The sequence below is a fragment of the Nycticebus coucang genome, chromosome 9 (assembly GCF_027406575.1).
Source record: "Nycticebus coucang isolate mNycCou1 chromosome 9, mNycCou1.pri, whole genome shotgun sequence".
Lineage (NCBI taxonomy): Eukaryota > Metazoa > Chordata > Mammalia > Primates > Lorisidae > Nycticebus > Nycticebus coucang.
This window is the reverse complement of record NC_069788.1, coordinates 109362890-109385858: the sequence shown is the minus strand read 5'-3', so window position 1 is coordinate 109385858 and position 22969 is coordinate 109362890. Positions and strand designations below refer to the sequence as shown.

Genomic DNA, 22969 nt, shown 5'->3' with positions numbered 1-22969 from the left:
AAAGTTACTCCGCCGAGCCCCCTCCCTCCCTCTCCCCCAACCCGTTCGTCCTCTCGCCAGCTGTCAGTCCACGCTCTCCTCGGCCGGTGCCTCGCAGCCTCCCTGCCCCCAGTCGCCGGCCGTCCCGGGCCGGGCCGGACACCGTGCTGGGTCCGCAGTGGTGGGGGAGGGAGGACGGTGGCAGGGGCAGCCGCGCCACCCCGATCCGGGCGACGCCCGGCCTGCAAGCGGGGTTGGAGAGGGTCGGGTTCAGCTCTGCGGCGATCCTGGCCCTGATTCTTCATTGACAAGATTGGAGCCGGGCGGCCGGCAGAAGCTTGGAGACACTCCAGGGGCGGTGAAAAATGGTGGCGTTTTCCGGAAGATCGAGGGCGCCCTCTGGCGAGGCGAAGCCGCCAGTGTTGGAAGCTCCGCGGGACGGCGTCCCGGGAGGCGGGCAGGGCTGAGGAGCTGCAGAGGGGCAGCGGCGAGAGGGCGAGAAAAACAAGACCCTGCGCCTTGGGGAATTGCCTCCCAGTCGGGCCCACGTGCGCACAAGTGCACCTCTCGCCGCATCCCGGGCCCGGGCTCCGGATCCGCTCTCGGCACAAATGTTGTCCAGATGTTCGCCGCCTCCCTCCCCGCAGAGTGTTCTGCAGGGAACTGCGCCAGCGAGCGCAAAGTCAGCAATTGGCCGGAGCCCATTTCCCAGATGGGTGAGGGGAAGTTGCTCTCCGCTTGGGTTCTTCTCAGCCTGAGCTTCCAAGTCTTTTCTCACGAGCCGTTTAGGGAAGGCAAGGCACATTGCTCCCCCCAAACACAGCTCTGTGTCAGAACTTAACGTTTGCCTGAGAATTATAGTGCTGCTCCCATCCCACCTCCCTCTGGCTTTCCTGGACTCTTTCCTGACAGGTCTGACACTTGTACCACTGACTGGAAGGATGTTCGCTGCTTCCCAGGACAGTGGTGGATCATTTCACAATAGAAGGAATGGAGGCCACACTGCTGTGAGTGGTGGAGGTGATACTTAACACAGGCTGTCCATTTTGGGTAGGCCTTATTTTCATTTGCATAACCAAGGAGGACACCCAGGTACAGGAAATTTGAAAGTAGGTTGGGCCTGGTGGCTCACACCTGCAATCCCAGCCCTTTGGGAGACCCAAGCAATCTCAATCTAGAGAGGGCTCACCCTGGCTACACAGGTCATTATCCACCAGTGGATAATGGTGGATATCCACACCATTCTTCCTGTCAGAAGTATGCTAGGGCACAGTCCCACCCAGTAAAAGTGTAGAATGAATGGTTGGACTGAGTAATTTACTGCGTATTTTACAAATGCTTGCAATCTGGTTTTAGGGGTGCTAGTCTCACTCCCAAGTCCTTGATTTTGACCTTTGGCCATCTAAGCCTTATCCCCAGCATAACACAGGAGACATTATTATTCACTCTTAGGGCATAAGCCATCTCCTGTGGGTCTCAGTCAACTGGTGTCAGGGACCTGGCCAGCTGTGTTGACTTGGAAATCTTCCCTGGGAAGTCAGTTGAGATTCAACTCAGCTGCCCCATTGAGCTGGGAATTTGTGGGACATCTGTCTGGCACTGTAAGAAAATGGCTGACTCCTGCAATATGTGGTGTCTGAAGGATGCTGGACTCTGCTGCTGGGCACTCAGGTGATTTTCCTCAAGCCACCCCTTTGCATCTCAGTGTTCTCTGTTGTTGTATAGAGATATTACTGTTACTCACTTTGTGGGGATGTTGGGATTTAATGAGGTATTGAAAGTTATTACTACTCAAGCCTTTCTGTAAACTTCTTGAAGGCAGAGATTATATATATTGCATTTTCCATAATTCCTCTAAACTATTACACCTGACTTCCTGTGAACCTCTTTGCTCATCTGTCAGATACAAGGTTGTTACAGTCCCCATGAGCTAAGAACTGTGATGGACCCCTGTACATTGCAAAAACCTGTCCAAATGGGAGGCATAAATATAATTAATTACTCATGTATTTTTAAAGAGCTACAAATGCGCAGGGCGCAGTGGCTCGCGCCTGTAATCCCAGCACTTGGGAGGCGAAGGCTGGTGGATTGCCAGAGCTCACAAGTGCCAGACCAGCCTGAGCCAGAGCGAGACCTCGTCTCTAAAAATAGCCGGGTGTTGTGGCAGGCGCCTGTAGTCCCAGCTAGTTGGGAGGCTAAGGAAAGAGAATCGCTTAAACCCAAGAGTTAGAGGTTGCTGTGAGCTATGACGTTACGGCACTCTACCAAGGGTGACAAAGTGTGACTCCGCCTCAAAATAAATAAATAAAAAGCTACAAATTCAGAAAGTTACTAAAAAATAAAATTATTTCACTGTCCAACAGGAGCAGGCTTAGCGGATGGATTTTAATATCTGGAGGTTTTTTCCAGAAGTCAAGCAAGGTAGGTTTAGGAAAGAGTTGGTTGGAGTTAAATGATGGCCCAGAAGCCGGGAACAACGCTGTGGCTCCTTTAAATATCGGAATAGAAGGGCGGAGCGTCGTTAGGGACGCAGCTGGGCCGCTTGGTTCCCAGGAAGTGACGTCAGGCGGCCACGGAGATGGAGGATCTGCTGGATCTGGGCGAGGAGTGGCGCCGCGGCTCGGCCTCCGTGAGGATCCACGCGGGTGTTTGGGGCAAAGATTTAGCGGGTGGGGAGGAGCGACCTTGCCGGCTCCGGCTTCCTGAGGCGCCTGGGGGCGGCAGGTCCCAGCTGCGCCGACTGAGGTCCGGATGAGGCGGCCTCATCCGCCCCGCCCCCCGGCGCTTCTGGCGTGGGGTTTGCTTTCTTTAAAATCCTGAAAAAGTAGTAAACAGATACCATCCCTGCCGGCCTCTGGCACCGGTGGGAAAATTCCGGGCCTCTCTTGGCTTTCCAGAGTCCCAAGTGCGAACAGCCCCCTTCACAGGTCCCACAGTGATTGAAGGGGCCCTGGCCAGAGTGGCACTTGCACGCGTCCTAGAGTTTTCCCCTTGGGACACCGCATTCCAGAAGTTCATGTAAAAGTCGCACTGTTTTATATGGAAGGGAGGTAGGCAGGGACAGCCTTTCTTCTCCGTAATCCCCACGGGAAGGGGGGCGTTGCCTCGGTTTTATAGTTAAGGAAGTTAAGACTGTTTTATAACCTGAGGAAAGGATTTGGTGCTCAAGGCCTTGAGGTCAGATGGAGTATCAGATGGAGTATAAAAGCTGTTACGTGTTTTTTTGTTTGTTTTTAAACCAACTAGTTAACTTTTCTGGACCTCTGGGTTTTTTATGCCTAGAATGGAGATGTGACTGAAAATGGAATGAGATAATGCTTGGAAAGGATTTAACAGAGTGCTTGGCATATGCTAAATTATCAGAAGAGGTTAGCTGCTGTTGCCTTCTGAGGCTGTGATTTAAATAAGGTTATAATCAGTGAGTAACAGAGCTTGATTCAAGAACCCTATTCAGTGTTTTATCTTACTCCTCACAACCCTATCAAGCCTTTTTATCTTTAAAATTAATCAGGATCCCCAGTCACTAAAATGTTGGACCACAAGGCAAGTCTTTAGTTTCTGCTGTTGAAATCTCTTAAGTGTTTTGAAGTGCCCTGGTAGCATTGGATGTCCTCCAGGTACTAGAGAGGAGTACCTCTCTAAGGGAGATATGAGAGCCAGTTGCAAATTATTCTGGAATGAAGCAGAGTGCCTGATCAGAGGGAGAAAATATTGTGTCACCTGGCCTTTCTGATAGGTGATTTTTTTTTTTTTTTAGTACCCAGGGATGAGAATGTAGTTATTCATTCATTCTTTCAGCAAATATTTATGGAGCCCCTACTTTGTATCAGGCATTGTCCTAGGTGCTGGAGATATAGTAGTAAATAAAACAATGTTCCTGTCCTGAGAGACTTATATTCTGGTGGGGAATGATAGACAATAAACAGACTATATTTAATAGACACAAAATCAGGTGCTGAAGAAGTTTTTCTGTCCTGTGGATTTATATAGGGTCTTTAAGAAGTTTAAGACTTTAAAAATTCTTAGCAAACATTAGAGAAACCATCTGTAAATAGCATTTAGAGACAATCCCTGAGTTTTTGTTTCAGCACAACTGTTATACATAACATGCCACCATATTCAGGTACCCAATGATATGACAAATGGACAGAGGCAACCATGGTGAAGGGATGGAATTGTTTTCCTTGAGAAGAAATTGAGCTGCTAATTATCAGAGAGGTTATTTCCATCATCCCTGAAACCTAAATGACTGACAATACAAGTTGAAGTGCAAACACTGCAGAAGAGTTTTTGTGAGCTCCCCTGTAACCATCTAAGGCAGTCAACCCTTAGAACAAAACAAATTTCAGCATGGTATGGTGGAAAGAACCCAGGATTTACTCTTAGATTTATGTCTGCCACTTAATTGCCTTCCTGGGATTCATTTGTAACATGGTGTCAGTCCCTGTGTCTGTCACTGTGAGAATCAGATTAAATGAGATCTACAAAGTGCTTCTATTAATGCTGGTTTTTTAAACAAAGTAAAGCAAAACGATAAACATTTCAATATCCCCTAATCCGCCTAAATAAGTTTTCTTTATGGGCTGGAAAGCATTTGAGATGCAGAGCCTATACCCTGGGGGGCCTTGGGAAACACCTGCATATGGTTCATTTGAGGACTAAGAATTTTGAAGTCCTCTGATTTCTGAAGATAAAGTCTCAAAATTCTTGTCTTAGATTTCCCTTAGTGTCTGGAAAAGCAAATCTCATCAGCATATATATCTGTTTCTCTCTGGAGTCAATTGCTGTGGAATTTAGGAATTCCTTCCCCAAAGTGTCTTAGATAACTGTTTTCATGCAGTTTTGAAATTAGGCCTTCCCAAAATCCTGCATAGGAATATGGGGTCTGAGTCAGCAGTGCGCTCTTTCTCTGTCTTTACAGGGGCCCAAGATGGGTCGCCGAGCTCAACAGGAGCCAGCTCAGGCTGAGAACCACCTCAGTGGCAAGAATTCCTCTTTGACTCTGACTGGAGAGGTGGGTGCTAAAAATACTAACCTGAAGAAATGCTGTTTACAAGTTAGTGACTCCTCAGTGAACAAGGATTTGTTCTTATTTCTTCTCTTGAATGCCAGCCCTTCCTCCCATCTTGACATGGGTATTCCTTTCTTTGCCGTTTGTGTCCTTGTAGCAGGAAATGAAGGAGGAAGATTTTTCTTTGATGCTCAACGAGTCTCTGCATATTTCTTTCTATCTTAGTATAGAACATTTTATGTTGGCTTGAAGCTTGGTGCTGGAAAGTTTCAAAATCCAATAGCAATCCAGGTTTTTGTTTCTGCTGAATAAATGCTAGTGTGGCATACTGATGATGTAAGGTTGGATGACACAACTGGACATTGGCTCTTGGGGGTGACCTGCACTTTCTACAGTTCTCAGGCAGAAAGAGGATCATTTATTGGCCTTACTTTCTTGGAAATTTTTCCAGGTGGCCTGGAGTTATGGGAAATTATCCATCTTTTTTTGTGGACCCTTGGTAATCTCGATGAACAATGCTTTTCAATGCCAGGGAACTACTTTTGGCCGTTTACTCAGAGTACCATTTTACCTTCCCCTGTCCATCTGAAGAACTTTCCTTTTAAGGTCATCACCTCTGTTAGCTTTTCACTAATTTCTCCTAGCTGATTTAATACGTATCCCACCGTACCTACTTCCCAAGAATGCCTACTGGAGAACACGTTATGGTCTTTTTACATGTCTACCCTACTAGACAGTGAGCTCCCAGACAGTGAGAAACCTGGCTTCTAGCTCACTGGCCCGTAGTTGTTTTACAGCAGATGAGGTGACCCATACTGAGAAGACCAACGGGCTAGGGCTGTGCATGAGCAAAATGTGTTGGGTATATGATATAGACACGTGTTAGTTACATATCAAAGAGGTAAGAATAGTCTTCACTTTCATAGGAAATGTTTGCCACCATTTTCTTAAGCTCTCCCCATGGCCCTATCAGTTTATCATTCATTTTCTCACATGTGGTAGAAGTATGGATATTGGAGAACACTTAACTCTAAAACAGCTACGCCAGCACAGAAAAACTGGCAGCCAACCCTTGGCTTCACTGCCTGAAGACACTAGGGAATGGGTTGGGGTAGGAGGACTGGAGGCCACATGTCCCCTCTAAAGGGGCAACTGCCACTTAGCTGGTTGATGCTATAGGGAATATAGGCACAGTATTGCTAGATCTTTTGATTTTTCAAGAGATGCCAACAGTCTAAAGTTTGATGTGGAAGCAACACATTTTTAGCTGTTAGCAACTAATTATGGAAATTGCATGACAGTATGGGCTGGATTCCACCTGAGAGTTTGTCAGTTTGTAACCTTGGCCATGGTACCTTCATTATAATGCCTACTATATTGCGTTCTAATTGTTTACATGTCTGGCTTGCTCATCAGATGTGAGCTTCTGGAAGGCAAGCACTGTGCCCCGTCATCATACCCGTGTCTGTCTTAGAACAGGCATGATATGATATCATCATTTGTCTATGATATTGGTGCCTGGCCTAGAACAGGCATGCAGTTGCTACCGCTGAGAGTGAGGTGAAGTACATCGTGTGCCATGCACTTACACATTAGAAGCTGAGTAGAACAGAGTGGAGGGCAGGTAGATAGAGTAGCGCTTTAGAGGCACAGTTGTGGGAGGAGGGTGTTACGAAGTAGGAGAATGATAAAAGAAGATGCCCTAGACCCAACCCTGGCTCTCAGGAAACTTGAACTGCAGCGGTGTATGTCTTCAAAGAGAAAAGGAGGAAGCAAATGACTGAGTTAATGGAAGCCTGTTCTTGGCCTCTGACCACTTTACCCTATTCCACATGGGGCTAGGAAGATCCATCACCCGATCATTCATGATGAATGAATGATTCAGCAAATATTTATTGACGCTTATTGTGTGTCAGGCACCATTTTACAAGGTTGGTATATTTTAGGGAGTAAAAGAGACAAGATTCCTTGCGTTCTCATGGTCACTGACAACCAGGAAGGCTAATTAAAAGTCTACTTAAGCCAGTGTGGTAGCTCTAACCCCAGCTACTTAGGAGACTGAGGCAGGAGAGTCACTTGAACCCCAGGAGTTTGGAGCTGCAGTGAACTATGATTATACTACTGCACTCTAGCCAGTGTAACAGAGCAAGACTCCATCTCTAAAAAAACCAAAACACAACAAAAAAACTAAGTCTGCTTAATTGTAAAGGAGGTGAGTGAGCCTGTGATGACTTGATGAGGATTTGAAACCTTATGTGACCCCATACTAAGTCAGCTCCTAGGCTGGAATCAGGGGCACGTTTCTCCTCCCATCCCCTTCCCCTTGGCTCCCAGGTGAGAATCATTGCTGTGAGTATTTAATGTAACTGCATAGTCCTAGAGTCCGATGAACTTTTCAGTGTTTCAGCCTTTGAGGAATACCTAGTTATTTCAAGACATTTACCTTTTTGTACTCTAGGCCTTAACATTTTTCCAGAAGAACAGGATGAAAAGTCAGTCTGCTCCTCACCCCACTGGTGCCTCTAAAAGCAAGATGCCAGGGAGGGTACCAGGATTTCTTTTTCTTCCTAGGCTAATTGAGGTTCACAAAACAGTGTGGGCAGCCTCCCACAGGGCCAGATGCTCACTGTGGGACTTTTTGGATATTTCTTTCTAAATTTAGATTCCCAAGGCTTGTATGTGTGCCCATTTACATTCCAGTTCTGAGAGTATTAGTTGATATATTTATTTTTGTCCTCTTGCTGACTGTATTCTGGGATGATGATATCCATGCAACTGCAAATATGGTACCTGGGAGCTGTCAGACATACTGGAACTCCTTTAGAGTTAAGTACAAATTAGTTCAAACAAATGGTTATTTTAAAGTGAGGTGGTGGAGTTGGGAACTCTGCTGAAGGAAGCAGAAAGAACACAAGGCTTGGCATCAGGAGACCAGGGCTTAAGACTGGGCTCTGCTAATGACTTGATCTTGAGCAAGTTCACTAATCTCTCTAATCCTCTGTTTCATTATCTGTCAAATGGTGAGGCTAATACCACCAGAATGACACGGGGGTTAACTGAGATATGCATTTAAAAGCATTAACAAGCTGAAAAACACTGTACAAGTGTTCATTCAGTAAATTAGTGAGTAAATGAGTCTTTGGACGGTGCCTTGCTGCTTTTATTAAAAGGCAACAAAGAAAGAGGATGTCAGCCAGGGTCTTTTTCAGAACTGATTTGGAAATCTCTTCAAGAGCTACTATTCATTATAGTAGGTTGCCTAGTAGTAATTTTGGAGTAGTTTTTGTGCTTTCCAGTTGAAGTGGGCATTTCTTACCAAGGGTGTGTAAGAGCACAGGCTTCAGGGTCATACAAGCCGAGGCTGAAATCCTGGCCCTGTCACGTAGCTCTGTTACTGTGAGCAAGTTACTTAATCTCTCTAAGCGCTAGTTTCCTCACTGATGAAACAGGGATAATAATCCATATATCTGGCTCAGCACTCAGTGCGTAGGGTGCCGGCCACATATACCGAGGCTGGCGATGACAACTGCAACCAAAAAATAGCCAGGCATTATGGCAACCGCCTGTAGTCTCAGCTACTTGGGAGGCTGAGGCAAGAGAATTGCTTAAGCCCAAGAGTTTGAGTTTGCTGTGAGCTGTGACGCACTCTACCGAGAGTGACATAGTGAAACACTGTCTTAAAAAAAAAAAAAAAAATCCATATGTTATAGGGTGGCTAAAAAGAAAAAATGATATCATAGGCATAAAGTCCTTAACACCATCTGACACGTAAGTGCTATGTTGCTAATCATTATTATTTCTCTAGAACTTGGATGTTCTTTTTATTATGCGTTATTCTGCCTTAACCTGCCATACTAAGGTTGAAACCTGGTAGCTTGTTAGGTGCATTTTGTTTGTGGTCATGTTTTATTTGATCAGTTAAAAATGTTTTAATTTAGTCAACATTTATAAATTGGGAAGCATCACATGAAAGTCCAGATTTAGGGCTTCTCTTTAAAATCGGAACTCCTGGCCCAGTGGGCATGCTGGACTGGCATGCCCACACAGCGGCTGCTGATTGGAGCGCAGATGGTGCTTGCTTACACCTGGCCACCCTCTCCAGTTCACGACTTTGTACCTTTAATACATTTGGCCGAATTTACTCACATTTGGTCCGCCTGCCTCCTATTTCCATTTGAGTTTAAAACTCCTGCTCCTTTAGGATGGATCGATTTTCAGGTATCCTTCTGTATCTGTCAATAGTAGTATTGAATTTGGCTGCATGCAACATAAATAACTCTAGTACTTGTATCAAACAGCTGTGAGTTTTTTCTCACATACCTAGTGGAGGGCAGAGCAGAGTGAATACAGTAACTGGAAGTGTCCCTACATTATCTAGCCCCTCTGGCTTCCTGTTCTGCCACCTGGAGCTTGTGACTTTTGTTCTCACGGTTATGGGATGGCTGGTCATTCTCTCTACAGTTAAGATCTGCATTCTGGGCAGGAAGAGCAGGATAGTTGAAGAGCTCGAGGTGCATGCCAATTAAATGTGCCCCCTATTATCAGGAAAGCAGTAGTCAGAGACCTCTGAGTAAACTTTTAATTGCATTTCATTGGTCAGAACTGGGTCTTACAACCACCCCATGTTTCAGGTGTTGGAGCCGGGACACTAGGTCGCCAGCCCCAGCCCATGAAACTGCCAGGACACGGACTGCTGTACATTCTTGCTCAGGGTATGGTTCCTTTGTCTCAGTCAGGTAAGGCTCCCATCAGGAGGAGCCAGTTGTCTCAGTCAGGTCAGAGGTGCTGGAGCCCCTTAAAGGTGCAGCAGTCAGTCATGGTGGGAGCCTCGACTAACTTCTCTCGTGACTATTTACACCACAGGTGTGGAGACTGCCAAGCAACGATGTATGTGCTCTCGTGCTCTTTAACGAGAGACCAATCCCTTCCCCATTCCCTTAGTACCAAGGTGTTTCTTTTCAGATGTTTCCTACATTCAGGGGATTTTTTTTGTTTGTTTGTTTAAGAGACAGAGTCTCACTTTATTGCCCTCAGTAGATTGCTGCGGCGTCAACAGCTCACAGCAACCTCCAACTCCTGGGCTTAGGCCATCCTCTTGCCTCAGCCTCCCGAGCAGCTGAGACCACAAAGCCCTGCTATTTTTTTGTTGCTGTTTGACCGGGGCTGGGTTTGAACCCGCCACCCTCGGCATATGAGGCCGGCGCCTTACCCTCTGAGCTACAGGCACCGCTTTTTAACTGGGTACACTGCCATACCTTATCATCTGGGTTTCTTGGTAAGTGAGGGGAGCAGAATGGCTACTAAGGAGGCATTTTAAAACTGATGTGTCAATTTAAAAAGATAGAATTTATACCAAAGCATTTTTTTATATCTTCATAGCTCTGGATAAGAAAGGAAAGGATTATTTTTAGTAACTTAAAAAAAAAAAACCTGCATTCCTCTCCAGTTTTTTTTTTTTTTTTTTTTTTGAGGCAGAGTCTCACTGTGTCAAGTGCTCTGGCATCACAGCTCACAGCAACCTCCAACTCTTGGGCGTAAGCGATTCTCTTGCCTCAGCCTCCCAAGTAGCTGGGACTACAGGCGCCCGCCACAACACCTGGCTATCCTCTCCAATTTTTAAATTTGGAGTTCAGTGGAAACATTGTATGCCCCTGAGTTTGCCGGTACCTGATGGAGTTGCCTGTGTGAATTCTCTTCTGGATCGCTTCCTTCTTCCAGTCATCTCCACAACCACTTAGGTCTTCCTCCTTATAAGATACCTGTGGGTCACTCCAGGTAATTAAACTCTCTCTTGCTCTGAAAGAAGAAGGCTCTCTTGAGACTTTGAGAGGTTAAGTAATTTATCCAGAGGTGTTCAGCTAATCTCTGACTCTAGTTAAGTCTTTCTGAGTGAAGCCAAGTGCTTAACTACTCAATCTCTCCTACCTGCTGGGCAGGTAAATGCACAGACGTCCCTGTAGGGAAGAGGATTTTGAGGAGAGTGGAGAGACTATTGGGATCCTTTTGGAGAGGGTAACTTCTCATTTGATCACCCTTATTCGTCCAGTTGTCTGGAGAAGTGTTGGAGTCACAGCTGTTCCCTTTCTCTCTCTTCATCCCCTCTGTGTTCCTCTGAGGACACAGAACTGAAAGTTAGCCAGATTCTCTCCTAGGAATCTGAGAAATGCTGCTGGGCTCATGTTCCCAAATTAGGCCAATTTCCTCATCCCCCAACAGCCTCACTCAGCCAGAGCACCCTTGGTGCTTTGCATTACGTCTCTCTCGCCCTCCGCCTGTCCCCTGACTGGTCTGCCAGCTGGGCAGTTATTTTCAGCCCAATAGGGTTATCTGCTGACCCTTTTTGGTGACATTTTTCTTCTTTCTCACAAAAATAACTCTCCTCATTGGTCACATTTTCCAGCCTTTTTCGTAGCCACTCTCCAATCGGCTGGATTGAATGATGCTTCTGATAACCGAAGAGAGATGCAGGGAATTTGATATGGAGCTGTTCATAAGGAATGCGTTTTCCACACTTCATATTTATGTCATGCTTTGCGTGCTTTGGTTTTGAACTCTCCCTTGGGGTGTGCAGAGGTACATTGCTGACCCATCCCTGGGGCCGGCTGCTGTGTGGGAGGGAAAGTCGTCTCAGGGTAGAGCCTGCCCTTTGGAATCAGCAGCTCAAGGCTCTTCTCCAGCTCTGGTTTGGCTTTGGTGCATGCTCTTTGAGAGCCCCACTGCAGTGCTCTTTCATGATGGAGTTCCAGGGTGAAAGCTGGTACTTAAAGAGCACTTTAAGATTCTCTTCCTTACATAAGGGGAGGATTAAGCGAGAAATACCTGATAAGAGTTTAACCCAGTGCACCATTAAGTCAGCTATTGTTGTCATTATCTGTGTAACTTGAGAAGTAGAAAAGGTGATCATTTTGTCTGTAATCTTAGCTCTGCAGATTATTAGGTGTCTGTCTTTGGCAAGTTACTTAATCACTTGAAGTCTATTTGGTCATCTGTTGAATGGAGATAACAGCAGCCCCTATCTCATGGAGTTGTCAGAGGGTTAAATAAGAGAATGTATAAAGCTCTTAGAATAGTGCACAACCCGTGCTAACTATTATTGTCATTATCTGTGTTACATGAAAATTAGGATGTATTATCAGTTTATCTTAAATTGCAGTTCTGTTTAAGATACAGAGATTTCATATTTCATAGAACTAACTGACTCTTAGGGCAAAGAAACATTGGAGTGAGGAGTCCTTTTGGTGAGAATTCTTTGTGCTGCTTGAGCCCCATTTTATTATATTTGTCATTGGCCTATTATTTGGCAAATTACTTTCCATCTTTAAAACCCAGTGCTTAGCGGAGCATAGTGGTGCACACCTGGAGGCCCAGGTACTTGGGAGTCTAGGAATTCAAGTTCAGCCTGGGCAACATAGGGCAAAATTAAAAAAATTAAAATAAAGCAAACAAAAAAACTCAACCTTCTTCCTAGAGGTTGTCAATATTTCTAAAGAATAATCCTTAATTGGTGACTTTAGCATTTTTTTGTTCTGGGGGCATATGAATAGAGAATGAGGAGGGCAGGAATGACATTGATGACTTTAGTGGCCTTAGGTAAAAGGTAACATTCACTCATTCACTCACTTAGGAAACTTGATGGAGAGCTTTCTATGTTCCAGGTATTGTGCTTGGAGCTGGGAGAATAGTGATACACCAGACCTGCTCCCTGGCCTCTAGTAAATTGGCCTAGGGTCCTGCAGAGAGGTGAGTGTTAGGTGGAGGTAGGCATAAAAAGTTATGAGAGTACTCACCAAGAGTATTCACGTTGAGCCTCTTTAGCCCTTTCATGGACATCTGGAAAGGTTATCCAGGAAGAACCGTGTTTGAGCTGAAACTAGAAGGAGAGTAAAAGTTAAAGTTAACCAAGAGAAGAGTAGAAAGAATATTCCAAGAAGGAGGATGAGCATAAATCAAGTTCTAGAGGCAAGGGAGAAAGCGTGGTGTGTTGGAGCCATGGGCCTTACAGGTGTTGAGTGGTAGTCATTGGTGGCTTTATGTTTTAAACCAGCCCTTTTGCCTTTTTAGACAAATGACTTGTATGAGGCCATCATTTCTTGTATGACACTGAAATAATTGGTAATGTTAGGAGAGTTTGACTTCGAGCTTTCAGTATTTTCTAGCTTTGTCTTTCTTTGCTGAATCTTCAATGCAGCCACTACATTCTTCTTTCTGCATTTGTGTTTGCTGGTCAAGAAAACCCCCAAAGTGTGCTCAAGGATTTTAGGTTCTGTTGTAATACTGAGATTTGGTTTGACTCCTTTTTAAGGTAAAGAGACTTGGCTGTCTTTGTTTTGTGTGTCAAAATTTTCATAGTAATGATATCTTTGTTTTAATGGGAATTGCCTTTTATTTAGACAAGATTCCGAGCAAAGACCCCTGAGAATCTATGGCTGTAAATAATATTCTGATAAAGAATTTAAAAAAAGGAATTAGAGAAATAGTTTGACCTGCCATCATCCGATACCTGAATTGTAACAGTTGCCTCATAACTGGTTTCTCCTCTTAGATTTCCATCTTCCTGCCATTTAGCTAGATTGGTCTTATAAAAATGTGCATCAATGATTTTACAACCAAAACTTTTTAATAGATACCCATTGCACTTAGGGTAGAAAAATCCTAAATCCTTACCAGGACCCTGTGTGACTTGGGCCTTCTCTGTATCTTCAGGCTTACTTTATACCTGTTACCTTGTTTTAATAATTTTGAGCTCTTTGCTCGTGTAGTTCCCTACTTATTCTAGGTTCCTAGAATACTATAGTTCCATGGAGTAGAATGGAATAGAAGAAAATAGTCCTCTAGAACATCCACCCCTGTTTGCTGGGCTGCCTACTTACCCTTCAGGTTCAGCTTGAATATCATTCCTTCAAATAACATTACCCTCTTATTTAAATTAGAAACCTTTATTTTATTCTCTTGCAGTGGTGTTTTATTTTTCCTTTTTCTTATCACCCTAAACTCAACTTGTAACCCTGTATTTGTGTAATTACAGTAGAACCCCCATAGTTGATACCTCCATACATTGACCAACTTGAGTTGACCTAATTTTCATAGACCCAACACCCACCACATGTCTGTATCAGTGCAGCAGGCCTCGCTTCTTATGTCCACCACCTCTGTATGCTGACCAGTTTGTTGCAGTATGTTGGGTGGTTAGCTTACAGAGGTTCTACTTTTTAGTCTCATCTCCCTCATTAATTGAAGCTTCAGAAGTGCCTATGCTGCTGCCCTGAGCCTGGCACTATGGGTCCTCAGTTAGTACTGGTTAAATGACTGAGGAACAGGTGTAGGGGGAATGATGCGTCCTACTAGTAGGAGCTGCCCAGGAGCCTTTGAAGTGTGGGACTTATGCACGCCAGGCTCTGGGTTGCAGAGATTTCAAAGTCCTTAGCATTGATGTGATGAAGAGAAGCTCTACTTTCTACGAGAGAGTTTTAGAATAAGAGGAGAAGGCTTCCTGTAAAAGCTGAGGAACATTCATGTTTAGAAGACACACAGCGAAAGAATAGCTCACAAGCAGGAGCGTCCAACCTGTTGGTTTCTTGGTGCTAGACAGAAGAAGAAGAGCTGTCTAGGGCCACACATTAACACTAATGAAAGCTGATGAGCATGGGCGGTGCCTTTAGCTCAGTGAGTAGGGCGCCGGCCACATACACCGAGGCTGGCGGGTTCCAACCGGGCCCTGGCCTGCTAAACAACATTGACAACTGCAACCAAAAAATAGCTGGGCATTGGGCTGGGTGCCTGTAGTCCCAGCTACTTGGGAGGCTGAGGCCAGAGACTCTCTTAAACCCAAGAGTTTGAGGTTGCTGTGAGCTGTGATGCCAGAGCACTCGACTGAGGGTGACACAGTGAGATGAGACTCTGCCACAAAAAAAAAAAAAAGAAAAGACAACTGATGAGTAAAACAAAAAAACAAAAACAAAACTGTGCATAATTTTCATGATTTCTGCCATCACAGATAAGCAAAAAGTCCTCACATAATTCTCATGCAGCCTGTGAGCCCCAGGTAGAACACCACTGCAAGAAAATTCAAAAGGAATGGCCAGAGAGGAGGGGAGAAAACCAGGCACCTGTGGTGTCCACAATTCACGATAAGTGAGTTTCAAAGAATAAGGGGTCAGTGGTGTTTACTGCCAAGAAGGTCCAGGCCCCAGCAGAGTCTATGGATTTAGCAATGAAGGCCCCTGCAGTTTCAAGGAATCAGTCAAGGGAGGGGCTCCATGCCCCTGGACCAGTACCATGCACTGAGTGGGTTCTCAGTAAGTGTTGACTGGCGACTAGGTTATGATATGTGTAGTCTTTACCAAACGTGAGAGGCGTCCCTGTTTCTCTCCCAACATCTCATTCTCTTTCTTCTTACTGAGCCTTCCTCTGTTTTTTCTCTGCTATTTCTCTTTTTGCTTCATCTCTTCCTGTTTTTTCTCTTACCCAGTGATAGCAAAGAAGTTTATCCCCATACTCCATTTTACCCATCCATCCATATATATATTTTTTTGATTGGGAATTTGATAGATGTACAATAGGTGTTTAGATCTGTTTGCCTCAAATGGTGGTACTTTGTTTTGTTTTGAGACAGTGTCTTATTCTGTCATCCTGAGGTTGAGTGCCGTGGCATCATCATAGCTCACAGCAACCTCAAACTTTCAGGCTCAAGGAATCTTCATGCCTCAGCCACCCAAGTAGCTGGGACTACCATGCCTGCCATGATGCCCAGCCAGTTTTTCTATTTTTAGTAAAGATGTGGTCTCGCTCTTGCTCAGGCTGGTCTCAAACTCCTGAGCTCAAGCAATCCACCCACCTTGGCCTCCCAGACTGCTAGGATTACAAGTGTGAGCCACTGCACCTGGGCTACCCATATATATTTTTATTGACATATTTATACATAGAATTTTATTCATTCACTTATTTATCCTATATTTATTTTTTACTTTTATTTACTTATTTTTGACACAAGAGTCTTGCCTTGCCACCCAGGTTGGAGTGCAGTGATGCGATCATAGCTCACTATAACCTCGAACTTCTGGCATCAAAGCAGTCTTCCTGTCTTGGCCTTCCAAAGTTCTGGGATCACAGGTGTGAGCCACCATGCCTGGCCTAGCCTACATTTAATATACATTTTTTAAGAATGAAGAACATAATTTCAAAATGAAGAACAAAAATGAAGAACATAACTTCATATTCTACTCGGGGACCCACATACTCAGACAAATTATAATGCCAAAGTAGTATCAAAAAATGGGAACACGGAGTGAGTGCCTCACCCTGCCTGGGAGTTAGGGAAGGTTTCCTAAAAGAGGTGACTCGAGGTGGCTTGACTCCAACTTGCGAGTTGAAGGGCAAAAGGCCATTTCTGGCAATGGGAAAAGCCTGTTCTCAGGCAACCCTGGTGTTTTTAGAGCATGGTGAAAACAATTTAATGTATGGGGAACATAGGCTTGGTATCCAACTGGCATTCCAAATGAAGAAATATGAGTTTATTTTGTATGTTGTAGGGAGCCACAAAGATTTTAAAGCAGAAAATGACATCATTGACTTTGTTTTCTAGGAAGATAAGTCTGGCCGCTGCAGTTAGGCTAGAGTGGGACAGCTTGTTGGCAAAGAGCAGTGTGAGGCAGTTGGAGTGGTCCTTTGGAGAGATGATGAAGCCATGAACCAAGGCAGTGTTCCCAGACTTCACGCATTCCCCAGTTGTTTGTACAGTGCTTGGTATCCACATACCGCTCACATTATTAACTTTTTTCTTTAAATCAACTCCCCTTTTATACTCAAATACATTTATTTTTAAAAAGAAACTCTTATCGGTGAAATTATTGTTTGTGACAGTTGTATTTTTCTAAGTACACATTAAAATACATGCATGACTATTTTTAAAAAGGTGCATTCCTATACTACTTGCTCTCAGATTGCTTGCACCGGTGGTATTTGTACCTTACTTTGAGAAGCAATAAACTAAAGCCTGGCCGAGGGTTGCAAAGAGGAGAGAACCGTGCCGAGAGACCTTTGTGAGGACAGCCGTAGGATGTTATAACAGATTGGCTGTTAGAAGTGGGAGGGAAGGGGAGTCTGAAACTGAGCCCATGTGTAGCTGACAAGACTGAGTAGATAATGACATTTTTTTTAAGTTTTTTATGAGACAAGAGTCTCACTATGTCGCCCTTGGTAGAGAGCTGTGGCGTCACAGCTCACAGCAACCTCAAATTCTTGGGCTTAAACAATTCTCTTGCCTCAGCCTCCCAAGTAGCTCGGACTACAGGTGCCTGCCACAATGCCCAGCTCTTTTTCTGTTGCAGTTGTCATTGTTGCTTAGCTGGCCTGGGCTGGGTTCAAACTCGCCAGCCTTGGTGTATATGGCTGGCGTTGTAACCCTTGTGCTGCGGGCACCGAGCCAATAATGACATTTTTGAGGTGAAAAATTTAAGGATCTTAGCAGTTGAGGAGCAAGAAAGGATAATTATTTCAATTTGGGACATGTTGAATTTGAATTGACTTCAGGATTTTCTTTTTTTTTTTTTTTTTTGCAGTTTTTGGCCGGGGCTGCTGGGTTTGAACCCTCTACCTCCGGCATATGGGGCCGGTGCCCTACCCCTTTGAGCCACAGGCACCACCCTGACTTCAGGATTTTCAAAGACATCTGTCATGTTGAAAATTTGAACTAACAGATGTGGGAGTCATCAGTTGTGGGGTTTCTAAGAAGAAGCTATAGGATGAATTTCTGATTCCTTTTTGTGGCACACAGACCCTCCATGATCTCCAGGCAAAAACACGTTTTAAGTAAAGAAGAAATATGGTCAGGTTTGCACTTAACACAGAGTACTTTGCCATTAATCAGACGGGGATAGATCTAGGTTTTATGGAGCCTGAAGCTTATACAATTTGTAGGCCTTCTTTAAGAAAAACAATTCACAATTATGAATTCAAAATGGAAAGGAAATGATGGCTAGGTAACTGGAGCCTCGGATAGTCACATGACTTTCTTTGAAGATCTTGTTAGGCAGTTTACCAGTAATCCTTACATAGAAATTCCTCCTGATTGAAACCTAGCTTCACCTCGCAGTCTAAAACTCTGTAGCTCCCGGGAGCCCATGCAAGTCTGGTATATACATTGGAGGAGGGTGATACAGGAAGCAGGGAGACCAGGTCAGAACCAGCTGAGGAAAGGCACAGCATGAATTTTTCACGCCTTAATTTACACAGTTGTGCAGTTTTCTCCAACATCCTTTAGCAGGCTGGGTTTCCACACAGTGAAAGCACATGGTTGGCTAGATCCAAGTTTTAGGGGATGTCTTATTCCATTTTGTACTGCTATAACAGAATACCACAGATTGCATAATTTTTAAAGAGCAGAAATTTATTTTCTCACAGGTCTAGAGACCAGGAAGTCCGAGATCAAGGTGCTGGCATCTAATGAGAGCCTTCTTGCCAAGTCATTGGTAGGAAGTAGAAGGGCAAGAGATTTCATGAGAGAGAAGTGAAAGAGCGCTAAACTTGACCTTTTATAAGGAGCCCACTCCTGTGACAGTGGCATTAATCCATTCATTAAGGGCAGAAGCTATCTTGACCTAATCACCTCTTAAACATCCCACATCTTAATACTATTAAAATGGCAATTAAAGGTCAACATTACTTTTGGAGGGAACATTAACCATAGTAGGAGGTGATAACGGGGAACCTTGGGAATGAGCTAGACTAACAGGGAAAGAGGTGACACCGAGAAGGAAGTTGTTAGATAAGGAGGGAAGGAGAGGAGAAGGTATTTTAGAGATGGAGCAGTTCCAATTACCGCTGTTAGAACTTGGAAAAGTAACAAACTCATTGGCATTAAAAATGTCTAGGAACTATGAGGCCTGAACATTAGAAGAATTGTTCATGTGAACAGTGGCTTTGGCTAGAATGATGGGCCTAGTTCTAGAGAGCCAGTGCCCAAATTTGTGATTAGTGTGTGCTCAGGGAAGAAGAAAAAGAGGAAAGTGGGGCGGCGCCTGTGGCTCAGTGAGTAGGGCACCAGCCCCATATGCCGAGGGTGGCGGGTTCAAACCCAGCCCCGGCCAAACTGCAACAAAAAAAAAGAAAAAGGAAAGTGGTATAGCTGAATAGTAGGAGTTTAAAAGAAAAGTGTTTCATAATAATTTGGAAGAGTAATGATCTAGAGGAACTTTAACGAGTAAAGCAGGAGCCTTATCTTGGAACCTTGGTATGTGGAGTTTTAAAGAACAAGTAGGCTTCACTTGAAAGAGCTGCAAAGGAAGTCTGGAGGAAAGGCAGGATTTAGGGGGGGCAAGGAGCTGGAGAGTGTTCTGTGGACAGAGAATATGTAATCTGCTTAGGAGCCATAAGATTGTGATCAGAAAGCCTCATTGAAATCATCAGCTAGGCTTGATGTCTTCTCATTATGTGGCATGTCAGTAATTACTGAGAAGGAGCAGAATCATAGGAAAATATTCTTTAAATAATTATACTTTACAGGAAAAGGGTATTGACTAATGTTGAATACCATTGGTGATAGACCGAAACATTTCTGGTCACATGCCTTTACTCTGTATAATAGAGCATTATGTCACTGCGTTTAGATGATTGCTTTTATGTTCCATTTTAATCCCTCCATTGGCCCACTGACTTACTAGATCTAGCTTTTTGTGCTTTTTTTTTTCTTAGTGGTTGCTCTGGGGGTTAGAATATGCATCCTTATCACTAGTTAAATAGACTTAATATTATACCACTTCACGTGAAATGTGAGAACCTTGCAGCAATGAAAGTCCATGTGCTCTCTCATGCTTTGTGCTATTGATAGCATATATTTTAAAACTACATATGTCATAAACTCCACAGTACAGCTGGTCATTTTACTGTATTTTTTAAAACATGGACTTTTAAGAAATTCAGAATTTATGGTGGTATAAATATTTTGGTTACATGAATGCTTTGGTACAGTTTGAGTCAGAGTTGTAAGTGTGCCCCTCACCTGGATGGTGTGCGTTGTACCCATTAGGTGTGAATTTACCACTCCCCACCCCCACCTCTCTCCCCTGCCTGCTTTCCCTTGAGTTTTTACTACCAAATGTGTACAGGTGTGTTGATCTATGGGCTCCACTGAAATAGTGAGTACATGTGGTGTTTCTTTTTTCATTCTTATGAAACTGCCATTTCACTTTAAATAGCGGTCATTTTACCATTTCCAGAAATTTTGCATTTCTGTTGTTATTCATTTCTTCCTATAGATGCTGGTTACCATCCGATGTCATTTCTCTTTAGCTGAGAACTTTCCTTAGCATTTCTGGTAGTACAGGTTTGCTAAGAATAACTACTTTTGGTTTATTGAAAATGTTTTCATTTTACCCTCATTTTGAAGGATATTTTCTATGGATCTAGAATTCAGGATTGAAAAATTTTTTCTTTCTGCGCTTTAAAAACTGTTCTTCCTTTGTCCTCTGGTCTTCACTTTTTTCCTGATGATTGTTTTTCTGTGTGCAAGTCTTTTCTCTTCCTCCCAGCTGCTTTAAGATTTTCTCTTCATCTTTGATTTTCCACAGTTTGACTATGATGTAAGTGTAATTTTCTTTGTATTTATTCTGCTTGGGATTTGCTTTGGTTTTTACATCTGTAAGTTGATATTTTTCACCAAATTGGGAAATGTTAGGCTATTACTTCAAATGTTCTTTCTGCCCATTTTTTTTCTCTCTGTTCCTGGGACTCCAGTTGCATAAATGTTAGACTGCTTGGTATTGTCCTGTGGGTTTGTCCTGTTTTTTTGTCCCTGAAGTATTGTTAATTTTTTCTCATCTTTTATCTTTTTGTTCTTCAGACTGGATATTTCCTGTTGATCTGTCTTCATATTCACTGATTATATTAACTGTTATCTTCAAGCTGCTATTAAGCTCATAGACTGATTTTTTTTTAATCTGGATGTTATACTTTTAAATCACAAATTTCCATTTATTTTCCCCCATCTGTTTTTCTCTTACGTAGCTTCTGTTTCTTGCCTACATTCTCCATCTGATCATTCATTATGACCATCTTTCCTGTAAGTGCTTGAACATATTTATATAACTGCGTTAAAGTCCTTGGCTATTAACTCAACATCTGGGTCATTTTGAAGTCAGTTTTTATTGTCTGCTTTGTCTTTTGACTGTGGGGTCACATTTTCTTGTTGATTTATATGTCTAGTAATTTTTGTTTGTACTTAGGACATTGTGGATGATACATTATAGAAACTCTGTATTATGTTTCTTTCCTCTGAAAAATGTTAATTTTTGTTTGAGCAGGCAGTCGAATTATTTGTGGTTACCTTGAATTTGTGGAAGCTCGGTTTGGGGCTTTGTTAGATCCGATCTGTTCAGTTTTGCCTTCTGTCCTAGAGCAAGTGCCATAGTCCTGGGACATGGCCTTTACTCCTGAGGCATGGCACTTCTGAATTTAAATGGAAAACCCAAAATTTGTACCAGGCACCTCCAACTTAGTGGAACTCAAACCCCAAACTCTGTCTTCTCTACAATGAATAGCAGCTGAAATCTCATGTCTATTCAGCTTTTTAAAAAAAGCTTTTCATTGGGTCTCTTAGAATCTTCTCCATGCACATACAATTCAAGTACTGACTAAGAATTTTAGTGGACTTTGTATGCATATTTGGGAGCTTCCTCCTTCCTAGGATTTCTCTGTTTTTAGCCTTCTGGCAGTTCCAAACTTTGTTCTCAAGCCAACAGAACTGCAGCTTTCTCCTTGAGTTCTAGCTCTCCAGACTGGAGAGTATACTCAGGGGCAAATCCATTTAAACATGAATTTTTACTAGTACGGTTCTTTCAAGAATCAAATCCTGGCCAGTTCCGTTTGCCCTCCAATGTCTTCAAATAGTTGTTTTGTATATTTCGTTCAGGGTTTATAATTGTTTTCCGTGTGAAGGTTAGCTGAATACAAACTGCTTTCTCATTATGGCCAGGTTCTGTTGGATTGTTTCAACACACATCGTGGTTTTTTTAAGTGGTATTATCATGAAAAAAGAATAAGAAGGGTTTTCACAGAGAAAGATTGTGTTGATTTTTTCTTGGGATTAATGACAGGGACATTCAGGTGCATTGGCTATTGAGATATAGAATGTTCTGATAACCAGCCTTATACTTGGAAATAAGGGTCAGAAATATGAGTATGAAAAAGGCCCAGAGACTAGAGATAAATCATTAGAGTACAAGTGTTCATCCATGAAGATGCTGTGCTGAGAACTCTGAAAAGCTAATCTAAAAAGACCTCTAAAGTTGGAGAGGTTGGCAGTATGCTATTTGAAGGGTAGGAGTTCTCCTATATGGCTTCAAGATGAGTAGCAAAATTTATGGGTTAAATGACTATACCTAGGTCCTGGCTTTCTTGTTAGGCTGTTGTTACCTCGGATGGAAGAGCTGGCCTTCATTCAGACTTTGTTGTTTGAGAATGGGTGAGAAGAGAGCCTAGGAAATTAACCTTGGGCTTGGACTGATAAGCCGAAAAAGAGGGTTGGTGTATTTTAACACTGGTGTTTGAGGAAGTTATTACCAAAATGAGAATACCAAGAAAAATGTAGTAAGTTTTTCACAAACTAAATTTATTCAGTTTAAAAGACCATTCTTGGCCGGGCACGGTGTAATCCTATAATCCTATTAATCCTAGCACCCTCCGAGGCCTAGGTGCCTGGATTGCCTGAGCTCACAGGTTCGGGACCAGCCTGAGCCAAGAGCGAGATCCCCCATCTCTAAAAATAGGTGAGCGTTGTGGCAGGCAGCTGTAGTCCCAGCTATTGAGGAGTCTGAGGCAAGAGAATCACTTGAGCCCAGGAGTTTGAGTTACTATGAGCTATGATGCCATGGCACTCTACCAAGGGTGACAAAGTGAGACTCTATCTAAAAAATAAATAAAATAAAAGACCATTCTTTATCTTAGTTTGTGTCCTTCCTAATTTGAGGAGATTGGAAAGGTCCTTCT

At 43.5% G+C, this 22969-nt stretch overlaps 1 protein-coding gene across 2 annotated transcripts in view; it reads left to right on the top strand.

Moving 5' to 3' along the window:
- The first annotated feature begins 2523 nt into the window (after positions 1–2523).
- Positions 2524–22969, top strand: part of IFT43 (intraflagellar transport 43) — a 111717-nt gene continuing 91271 nt past the window's right edge. The window contains exons 1-2 of one of the 2 annotated variants that reach the window (XM_053602642.1): positions 2524–2608; positions 4901–4993. In XM_053602642.1, coding sequence (XP_053458617.1) covers positions 2558–2608; positions 4901–4993 — 144 coding nt within the window. In that variant the 5' untranslated portion in view covers positions 2524–2557. The remainder of the gene's footprint in view (positions 2609–4900; positions 4994–22969) is intronic. The other variant, XM_053602643.1, reaches the window with a different exon arrangement.